This window comes from Glycine soja, chromosome 4 (assembly GCF_004193775.1).
Source record: "Glycine soja cultivar W05 chromosome 4, ASM419377v2, whole genome shotgun sequence".
In the NCBI taxonomy this organism is placed as follows: domain Eukaryota; kingdom Viridiplantae; phylum Streptophyta; class Magnoliopsida; order Fabales; family Fabaceae; genus Glycine; species Glycine soja.
The window spans coordinates 40,944,525-40,955,647 of NC_041005.1; the positions used below are offsets into that span (position 1 = coordinate 40,944,525).

Below are 11,123 nucleotides of genomic sequence, written 5' to 3' on the forward strand. Positions count from 1 at the left end.
ACTTAAAACCAATCAGAACAAAATGGAACTGGATAACTACTCTGATTTTATTGAGACCTTTTTCATAGAAATTCAGAAAGATTCAATAAGTACAACACTGAGCGAAGGAATGATTGATAATATAAAACATAAAACAATGTCTTGCATTGGGCCCCTAATATAATAGTAACATGTTGCCAACAAGGCATTATGTTATGTCCGCAAATGTTTAGTATGACATTTACTTTAGTTGGTTGAACAGGAAAATAAAAAAAAAATGTTTTATGTCAACAAACTTAACAAATGCAAAGCGCGAAACAACGAATCATTCTAAATAATAAATACTGCCTCCTTGTCATCGAGGTGGCATTAACTGTTGTCCAAAGAAAATAATGTTAAGGCGTATCCAATGAAGCAATTCACATGATATATCATCTTTAATATATATTTTTTCACTTTTTCTGATAATAATATATTATCTTTATTATTTTAAGTAATTTAATCAATTTTTCTTTTCAATTTAGCAATTCTAAAAAGCTTCTTAAATAGATCCCACAATTTATTTCACTCTTTTATATTTATTATTTATCTTAATTTTAATTTAATATATTTTATGTCAATTGTTTTAATAATATATAAATATATAATAATTTGTAATTACATGAAATTTTCACTTCAAAATTTAAAATATAAAGAAAAAGGAATGGAAAAGTTTAAATAAAAATACACTATTTTAAATAATTTTTATAATACATGCAAAACTAGTGTGCTAATAATTTAAATAAATAAAATAAATTTTAAAACAACCATATTTTTATTTATGTAAAGAAATATAAAATAATACATTGTTAAAATTAAAATATAGTTTAATTTATAAATAGTTAACAAATATAATTCATTTGTAACTAAATATTTTATATATAAATGTAAACTAATATTTTAAATACAAAATTAAGTGAACCTCATTAAATATCTCATGAAAGAAGAGTTACCCGATTAGAGATACCCTAATATTTACTCTTTTTTCCAGAACTCCTACAAACTCGAATATAAAAATGATTTGGAGTGTTAATTACCGTCAATGGACGTTTGTTTTTCGCTGCCATCAAGTCCCTAGTGTGTTCGAAAAGTTCTGGATCATTTTTCTACAAAAAGCTTGTATATTTTAACTTTCAATTCTTCTGATAAATAAATTATTATTATTATTATAAGTATACATTAGAAATCATAATTAAAGTATATTATTAAAAAATTCTATAAAAGTATTTTATCATTGATTTCTTAACCAATGAAAAACACTTGTTAATATTTTTGCCTAGAATTATAGGTTTTGAAATTTTACATAGGATCCAAACAATGGGTAAAGGCAATTTAAAAGACAGTAAACCCCCAATAAAGTGCTTTGTGATTTACGGATGGACTTGTAAATCATTCTGGCTTATTCCAAATATGATTTAATTTATTACGTCTGCATTCCGCCAGCATAATAACTCAACTTAAAAACCACATGCAAAAACCAGATGGCCAATAAAAAATGTGTTGTAGATGATTATATATATTAGAAAAACTGTTCAACCCTATGTTACAGCAAAAATGACCTCATCAACGGTTGTTTATGAGGCCGAAGAATGTTGAAAGACTTGTAAATGAATTTGCAATAAACAAATATTCAATTGCAATAATAGTGGCAGCCCTCCTCAGCTTGTCTTACTGAATTCTGCACCCTTGTTCCTCCTGGCGGAGAAATATCAGGCCCCGTCTAATCCTCTACAAATAAAAGGAAGAAAATTTGTTTTTATATGGTAACAAGCAAGCAATGTATACAAATGTAACTACAGCAGTTCCCATCCATTGAATTAAACTACAGAATAAAATGCTATATCAGAAGATCAAATTCAACAATCCCTCCCTCTCAGAAGATCAAATGGCTTAATACCTCGGCAGTGTCTCTTATGCGTAGGAGATCCAATCTTTCCGCAGGCCTCCGATTGGAAAGAGTAGCCAGCTGCAATCAAAGCCTAAATAAGTACACAAAAATAGCAAAAGGTGATGTTTTCACCCACAACGAAAAAACTGATGTCAAGTCACAGATATATGTAATTACCCAAAAACTAAAGCGCTCAGGGTCTTTTGGTGAGGGCATCATTACTTCAACACTGGCGAGTCTCTCAAGTTTTCTTTGATCTGTATGATATTCCAGTAGTTTAGTATTGCAGCAGTCCATTGTCATTTGTAAAGGTGCAAAGAGGAAAAAGGTCACTCCCATTCAGAAACATAGGATAACAAAAACTAAAGCATCATCAGAATTAACAGATTCCTATAAGTGCTGGAAATATATGTTCAGCAACCCCCCCAAAAAAAATGGGAAAAGAAAAAGGCGATGACCAATATATCTTGGTTGTCATTATAATCAAAGTACAAAGAAGTCCTAGGTAGTAGGTAAACATCATCTGATGATGGTTTAAAAATTACCAATATATCTTGGGTTTCACTATCACCAAAGTACAAAGTAGTCCTAGGTAAACATCATATAATTATAGTTTAAAAATTACCATGTCTTGCTGCTTCTTTAGCTCTTGCTATCCATGATCTAGCATCTTCGACTGCATTATATGTCTGTTGCTGTAACTGTAACAACATAATAATAAGTTATTACTTAGAAAGATGGATCAACAATTTGTTACAGTATAATGCATTCAATCTAAAGAGTCATCAGACATGTAGCTAAGCCTTAACATTTAAAAGTAAAGCATAAAGGAATATAAATTTTAAAGGCAATCAAAGATCTCATTATTCAAACCACTAGGGCCAGCCTAACAGTGGGCGTTTCAGTAGTTTGCATGGAATCTTAAGTACAAACCCCATTACCACCATTGTACACCCAAAAAGAAAAAATATCATATGTATGCAGATAGTCAAATAAACTAGCATGCTATCCACATGACAGTGAGCTTACAAATACATTCATAACAAAATTTTAGTGAACTTACAGTATCTCTTTCACTTGTCCCTTCTGGTGGCATAATATCTTGTATCCATTCAACCTCTGCAACACGATACCTGCATAAAACATTAAAAAATAAAGCCATATTTCCATGAAAGAAAAACAGCCAGATCAACAGCTAGAGAATTCATGAAACACCCAGAGACAACTCACCCATCTTGATCCCAGGAATGGATGATACGAAATCTCCTGCGACTTTCAATCTGCATGTAGAAACACTTTCTTAGACATTGAAATATTTTAAAATAAAATTAAAGAAAAGCCAAATCTATTTTAATAGAATCCAGATTAAGATAGAAAATTCTTAGGAGCCTCCGAAGTATCCTAGGACCACTAACACCAGCCCAGCAGTGACAAAAATAAAATGAGAAACAAACACCAAAACAACTGACTCTTAGAGTGAACTTGTACAACTTGTCAATTGTTCACAATATTCTCAAGTCCTTCTGGCAAGCGCATACGATATAAACAAGAAAAAGTTCAATAAATTACTTTCTGGATTTATCAAAATTGTCAGAAAATGATTGGGATAAAATTTTTACCATGCGAGAACAGTGTAGACAATCAGCATCATAACAAAATATAGATTTTTTGCTCTGTAATGGAGAGTTGCACATTTTACAATCAATAATAATCAATCTAAGTTCTAACTACATGTAATGGTCTGGCCTAATTCAGCTCACACCTAGTTCAGCAATATCTCATCATCTGTAAAATTCCATTGACAGAAGGAAGTCCTCCTAAATAAAGCTACATAAAGAAAATCCAAACAAAATGTTGATATTATAATAAGATTGTAACCATTGTATTGTTGAGATTTTACAATATACGCTGAAATTGTGTTAGAATATTTGATTGATTTCATAGTAATTATTTCTTTTTAATAGCTGTACATAATTAGGGTAATTAAACTAAGTATCTTGTAATGTTCTTTCCCTAATTATAGGAGATGTCTAGTACAAATTCTATGTATATGATAGGGCTGGGAGAACACTAAGCAAGTTTTTCAGTCAAATGTTTGTTCCTTGTCTCTGTTTCAAATAAGAAAACCCTAGGTAGACCCTGTAGTTTCTGGATTTGGAAAGGAAGCATTTTAAAGATAGGAGAATTTTTTTATATATTTTGTGAATCTCCTGTCATATGGAGAATCACACCAGAGAAATGTTCTTAGAAAATACAGAAAGAACTAAAAGAAATCCTGCCAACAAAGATGAAAGAGAGAAGTGGCTTGTTCTTGAAAGTTGAGAGAAAGACAAAAAAAACTTCCAAATTTCATCTTCACTAATAAAGTTGAGAGCAGTGAAGTATATATAAGTACATAGATAAATCAGTTAAATTTTCACCTCTATATAAAAACGACCATCTGGAAGTGGTTCACACCTACAACATCAAATAAATAAAATTATTTAAATCAAGTGAAATACATGAGAATGAATTTCATATGGGGAAGGGGATATGTATTTGAGATTTTATATTTTCATGTGAAAAGGATGCCAAACACCTACTCTGTGATTTCCACTTCACAGGCAAACTCAGCTAAGGAACCTGTTGAATCAAGTATAGCCTACAAGATCAAAAGACAAGTCACACACACACAATAACAGATGGAAATGGTCAGTGCTATATAGCAAAAAAGGGGGAAAAGGAGATAAGTGAAGTAATCTACCATTCCCATCCGATGATTGCCTTCCATTATTCTTCTTACCTGTTTTATTTAAAAAATAATAATAAATTAGAGATATGATGACATTCAGAGTTTCAATACTAGTGTTGATAAAAAATAAAAAAATAAAAAAGAGTTTCAATACTAATGAAGAAAGCCCTAAGTTTCATTTTTCTAAGTTTTGCAAAGTTGTCAATCCCTAATACAAACTTTGTAATGCAAAATATAACTATAATACATACATTATAGGAAGAAATAGTTTCATGAAAATTGATTGAATATGAATAAGAACATTTTCAGTATTTTTAACATGTTAATTTTTTTCATACATTTTGTTGATAGCAACATTTTTTGAATATATGAAAAGGAAAAAGAAGAATGTCCCACTGAAAATGTCCACCAGCGTCTACCCAGCATAGTTAACCACCATTAAACATTTCAATAAACTCATAACACTACTAACCACTTATGAAGCATACTTGACCATTTGTGCCACAAGTACAAATCGATAATCAATAATTGGTCCGTGGACGCTGGGTGGAGAATTCTCAACAGTACATTGATCACTATTCACTACTCAAGATAAAGAATTGGTATATATTTTTCAAATATTTATAATAAATCAAGTGGTTTAATTTCTATATCCTCACTCCCAAGTCCCAACTACTCACCAACATTAGGCAGATGGCACTGAAAAAGACCCTACTGTTTCTTAAGGACGAACCACAAGAAAACAAATCACCAACTTGCACATACAAGATATATTAAAATTTAAAATTTTCTAGCAACTATCTGCATCTGTTACCAACTCACCATGAGTCTATACCGAGGTTCAAATATATTGAGTGGAAACCTTTGACATGGTATGACAACATCCATGACAAAAAGAGGGAGTAAATCTACACCAGCTTTGATTAAACTGTCGTGCTCTTGCTTCCTTTCAGCATATTCCTCTGGGAAATTCTTTTGTATGATGTTCTTCAATGTCACACTAAAAAAAAAATTGACAATAACATTAGAAAAGTAATGGTAAATGAAATCTGTTATTGTTTTTATTTGACCAAAATATCTGAAGATTAAACTGAATTCTGAAGAACACATACTCATAATCCCAAAGGAATTGCCTGTTATAGATATCAAAGAGGTTCAGCAATCACCAGAAGGGTGTTGACAACATGCATTTTTTTTGTCCTATTAATTTGGGGCAATACATTGTCTCAATCTCAACAAGAAAAGTAGCTTAAGAAAGTAACTTCCTACTGCCACATTTTTTGCCACTTGGTTTTCAACCTATTTTGGTTAGAAGAATGATGAACTATCCCACTATGAACTAGAAGAAAAATAAAGCAACCCAAAGCTTTCATGCAGTTTCCCATTTATGACATTGTAATTGTAGAGTCTATAGACAACTCACCTGATGGAACATGTTCTAGGACTAATAAACAGAACAGTCCTGCACAATGGGCATTTGTTTCCTAACACATGAGGACAAGAATCAACATAGCACAGAATATATAGATTCATGTAGAAAATATAATCAACAGAAGATAGCACTAACCACGATCCATTGACTGAAATAGACACGAACAGCAAAAAGAATGTCCACACGGGGTTGTGACAGGTTCATACAGTAACTTCAGGCAGAGAGTGCAATCAAAATCATCATTACGTTCTGGATGTCCATGTGTACTCATCCCTCTTGAACTAGATGAAACACTTTCCAAATTTTGAAGAGAAGCCCGAAGAGAATTACTACATGATATCAGAAGAAATGAGAAAAAAAAAATAGTGAGCTGTGAAATAGTACAATAAATGACTATTGCAAAAGCTCTATATTCAGATATTCCATCTAAATTTAGATAAGGAATATATATATATATATTTCTAGTATATAAAAGAAGGAAAGACTTGAAAATGAGTAATACCTAAAAGGATCAACTTGAAGGCCTGAAAGAATAACATCCCGGGCTTTTTCATATTTCTCTAACTGTGAATTTAATACAATATCATATCAAGTTACATTCAACATGAGCACCATCATAACAAAGAAGTAGGGCAGAGAGGCATATGTAAAGACTCGAGAAAAGGATGTGCAATTGACCAGGGGCAAAAACATACAAGTTGACATAATTTCCTATATTATAGAAACTCAAAATCCTATAGCACATACACAATAGAAGTTACTTATGACATCGGGCTTTACACAAGCATTAAATACTATGCAAGTACAACTTCCACACCTTCAAAGTTCAAACTCAATGAAGCACAATAATAATGACTCTAAATTAAAGTTGTCAAGAAGGTAGGGAAATCTGCATAAAATAGCCATATTAACCATAGAAGACCCAGAACATAACAAAAGCACATTAATTAAATATATAAAATGTAATGAGGCTTGTTTAGAATCACAATTGCACTGTTTATTTAGTTTATTAGAAGAAAAACTCAAATAATTTTAATTACTTTTTGTCTGGTAGGTTTCTGAAAGAATTAACCACACACTGGTAAAGGTGCCTTCTATTTCAAAGTATTCCCTAGAATCACAGGCCATAAGTTATAACTAAAACAATTAGTCACTGTCCCTTATTATTCTTCTGAATCACCATAATATTAGTCATGTCCATCGCCACACCTGTCCTTCACTCAAGAGTTCCCCATCAAGTAGGTACAGACCCAGGGTGGGAGAATTCTCCTGAACTAGCAACATGAGTTAAAACACAAATGTATGGGAAGAAAATAAAAATTAAAGGGTAAATATATTTCATAAAAATCAGGGGCTACCCCACAAATTCAAAAGGAGAGATTAACTGATTAACAGAGCATGAGACACTTACCAGTAGAAAAGCATTGGCCTTTAAAAGATATGATTTTGCTGAATTACTTTGGAGTTCAACAAGCTTCTCAGCATCCTTCAAACCCAGCTGGAAATGGTTGTCAAGAATCAACTTAGTATGTGCAAATTAATTTACAAATACTACAATACATCCGCATGATAAAAATGATGCAAGTGGACATACTTCAGCAAGTGTTGTGGGTTCAAGCCCACTCAATGGCCTACGTTCTGAAGATGATGGTGTTCTGTGCATGAAATATTGGCTAATCCTGATTGGAAAATATCATGATTGCCATGAGACCACTAAACTATACAAAACTGGAGCAAAATTATTTGAAGATGATAAATACGTTTATAACAAGTAATTCAAAAGAAAATTGTGAAACTATGATTAACCTAATATAAGCTGCACTTCGATTGCTGAGGATGATTGGATCACCTGATTTGATGTTATTGGCTCTTGAGTAAAAGTTGATTGCCTGAAATAATGACAAAGGCAGACATTGGAAAGACATTGTATAAGCATCAAATTTCATTGTGTATGAAACAATTCCACAACATCTCTTTATTAAGTTCTGCAGTAAGGCTTGTAATGCATGAGAATTGCATCTATATCCAAATTTGAGGAGTGTTTTTCAGGAATAAAGCATGTATGAAGTGGAAAAACATTAAGAACACACAAAAAAAGGAACAGACTGAAGCGTAACACTTAATGTTTCCCAAGCAAAGCATGAAGTAAAAACACTGAATTAACTGTTTGTCATGATAATGGACTAATTATATTATGTCAGGTTTGTTCACTTGTTGCCAACACCAATTCAATTAACTTCCATCTAACAGGCCAATAGACATGGGAATCAAGCTCTACAAAAGTTGCTAACTGAAAAAATACTGAAATCATACAACGATTGTACTTAAACCTTTAACAAAAAAATTAATCTAAAATAAGCATATCTATGCAATATTTAAAGTGCAACAAAAGGATCTGCTTTGTAAACTAGTTAACAACCAAGCTAAGAATGATAGACACAACAGAACAATATGATTAGGTTGATAATAAAGGCCTTTTTTTGGAATAAAATGATAAAATAAGACATTTAAAATAAGATTCCACTACATGCAGCTGCATCCAGAACAACTCAGGGTTGGAAGAAGATCTGTTCTTCCAATTTCTTGACATAAAGCTATGATAAGCCAATAATCTCATTTCAATTTCATATTTTAAAAAAGCTTAATCTTACATGACAAAGTACTTTAACGAAAAGAACTATTCCACATCCTCCTAATCTGTCCTCATAATTACTCAACAAAGTATTAAATATCTTTTATGTTTACATGACTACAAATGCACGTACATTTTCTTTTAGCACTTTATTAAGAATTACACGGACATATCATTACTCTAATGAAAAAGTCACTTTAATACTTATATTTTTGTAGAGAGAAAAAAAAAAAAAAAGAATTGCAAGCAATTATCATATATAATGGACTGCATTCAAAAGAACAGTCAACAGAACACCACCACCCCTCAAAAAAAGTATATATAGTAGCACACTAACCTCTTCCATTCTGTTCTCTCGAAATGCCACATTCCCATTCTTCACAAGCTCGTACACATAATGAAGTGTGTCCCTTGACAAACCTTCTGACCCATTTTCCTGCAACCCAATCAAAGTTTAGTGTTCACATCCTTATGTTTGATTCTCCACAAAAACATCAATCTGTTCAAAATTATAAATTTACTGCTTCCTGTTTTATTGTTTGATGCATAAGAGGACCATCAATGATCAAACCAATAGAACTATAGAAGAGGAGCTACCCAATGGCAAATGAGCCTATGATCCCGTTTAGATCAATTTCTCCATAAGCATTTGCAGAAGAAAATAAGAAACTAAAAAAATTGGGTTTCTCTTGTGAGTTAAAATCAACTTATATATAGAAGTTCTCCCATTTAACTTCTCACTCGATACATTTTACCTTCTTATTTACTACTCCTATAGGTACTCAATCCAAACAGGACAATGTCAAACAAGGAGGACAAAACATCCCCTTTGCTTATCAGAAAGTTCTATTCAAATCAAAACCCAGCCATTACCACCCACCAAGAATGTGAGAAAGGAACCAATGTTTTTTAAACAGAAAAGTTAAGCCATTATTAATAAGGACGTTAAGAAAAAGTTGCACAATAACTCAGGGTATAGAAAAACATCGCAGTTAAGGGGCAGAAAAATAATTGAATCCCATTTTGAGTGTCTTTTTCTTGTCCTCGGATTCACCACCTAAGAATTAAGTGTCAAAGGGAAAAAAGTAAAGTGTGGTAACAAGAGGACTTGGCTTTTAGCATATTCTTCTCAGCAAACCGACACGAAAAAGGAAAAAGAAGCAAACGAAAGAAACCAGTTCGAAAAAAAAAAAAAAGCTGTGCACAGCTACACAGTGCAGTAAAAACAAGCAAGCACTAAATCAAAAAGTAGCCAAAGAAAAAAAAAGAACAGAAATGAGAAACCTTCACTCGCTTAACATCGATTTCCCAAAAATCGCGAGTGTTGAAACGCTAAAAAAACAAAAGAAAAGCACGCATTGGAACAGAATGCAAAAGAGAAGGCGAATTGAGCGTTCGAACGTGACCTAAGTGAAAAGAAAAGCGCGATTGAAAGAAAGGAAAAGAAGTGATTGAAGAGAAGCAATGCGGAAAGGACTGACCAGAACGTAGTCGTCGACGTCGCGAAGGGTTTGGTCGAGGGAAGAGGGAGAAGGGGAAAGAGAAGAAGCCATTGATTGGATTGGGAGAGAGTGTAAGAGAAGAGAAGAGAGTGAGAAATGGAAAAGAGTTTTAATGTTAAAATGTTTTTATGTTAAGATGATTGGTTAGGGGCATCGTGTTCGAGCGTGGCTCCTTCGTTGCATACACGGACCAAAATCCACTACGTCTTCTCTTCGCTCTTCTCTTTTCCTTTCCTTTGTGTAAAAAATGGAACAGGAATTGAAAGTTGAAAATGAGAGAACCAACGTGGTTTGGTATGTGTTATGTATAGTTGTGAATGAGGTCTGTTTGTTTCTCTTCTCTTTTCTCGAGATGGATGGGATGTGTTGTACGTGGAAATATATATACCCCTTGTTTTTTGTTGTTTGTGTGGAGAGAGAGTGTGTGCGTGTGTTGTTGGGGCCCTTCTGTTGTTGTGTTTGGAATTGAGGCAGTGCCAATTAGCACCAAAGCCACTCAATTTTTTTGCATAGTTTCTATCATTTTGACTACTCTTAGCATTTCTTCTTGTGTTCCAACCGAGACGAGCCGCTTGGTCATTGGTCAATCCAAATTTTCCTCAAATTAATCTTCTTATTACTGGATAAAAAATTATTGAATGCATATTAGATAATGGTAAGTGTTAGATTCAGGAGATGAAGATTTGGTTGAGGAGGAAGAGATCTCCGGGTCTAGGAACGAACCATGATGGCTATTTAGGTGGGGGAGCACGATGACATCAAGAAGATCCTACGTTAGGGTGTTTACATACACTTCAACGCTCAAGTCAGTCAAATGTTGAGGGTGGAGCAAGAATGAAATAGAGTTAGTTACCATATCCGTGCTTTTATACCATGTTTATAGCGGAATAATCAATTATCCCAATTGTTATCATGTAGCC

General features: G+C 32.9%; 1 protein-coding gene across 7 annotated transcripts; it reads right to left on the minus strand.

Moving 5' to 3' along the window:
- Window positions 1–1,500: 1,500 nt before the first annotated feature.
- LOC114409696 (LON peptidase N-terminal domain and RING finger protein 1-like) lies at window positions 1,501–10,559 on the minus strand. Of its 7 annotated transcripts, none has more exons than XM_028373256.1 (19): window positions 10,183–10,559; window positions 9,039–9,137; window positions 7,876–7,958; window positions 7,664–7,748; window positions 7,481–7,567; window positions 7,279–7,338; window positions 6,572–6,633; window positions 6,205–6,398; window positions 6,061–6,121; window positions 5,460–5,637; window positions 4,650–4,688; window positions 4,489–4,547; window positions 4,327–4,363; window positions 3,137–3,186; window positions 2,970–3,039; window positions 2,532–2,607; window positions 2,084–2,199; window positions 1,916–1,997; window positions 1,501–1,746 (listed from the first exon to the last, which is right to left on the minus strand). In XM_028373256.1, the coding sequence occupies exons 1-19, from the start codon at window positions 10,252–10,254 to the stop codon at window positions 1,739–1,741; spliced, it is 1,518 nt and encodes a 505-aa protein (XP_028229057.1). In that variant the 5' UTR covers window positions 10,255–10,559; the 3' UTR covers window positions 1,501–1,738. The 7 variants fall into 7 exon arrangements, with proteins under 7 accessions (XP_028229057.1, XP_028229059.1, XP_028229055.1 ...); XM_028373258.1 differs by having other exon boundaries at window positions 2,084–2,163; window positions 10,183–10,557; XM_028373254.1 differs by having other exon boundaries at window positions 1,916–1,984; window positions 10,183–10,557.
- Between the last annotated feature and the right edge of the window lie 564 nt (window positions 10,560–11,123).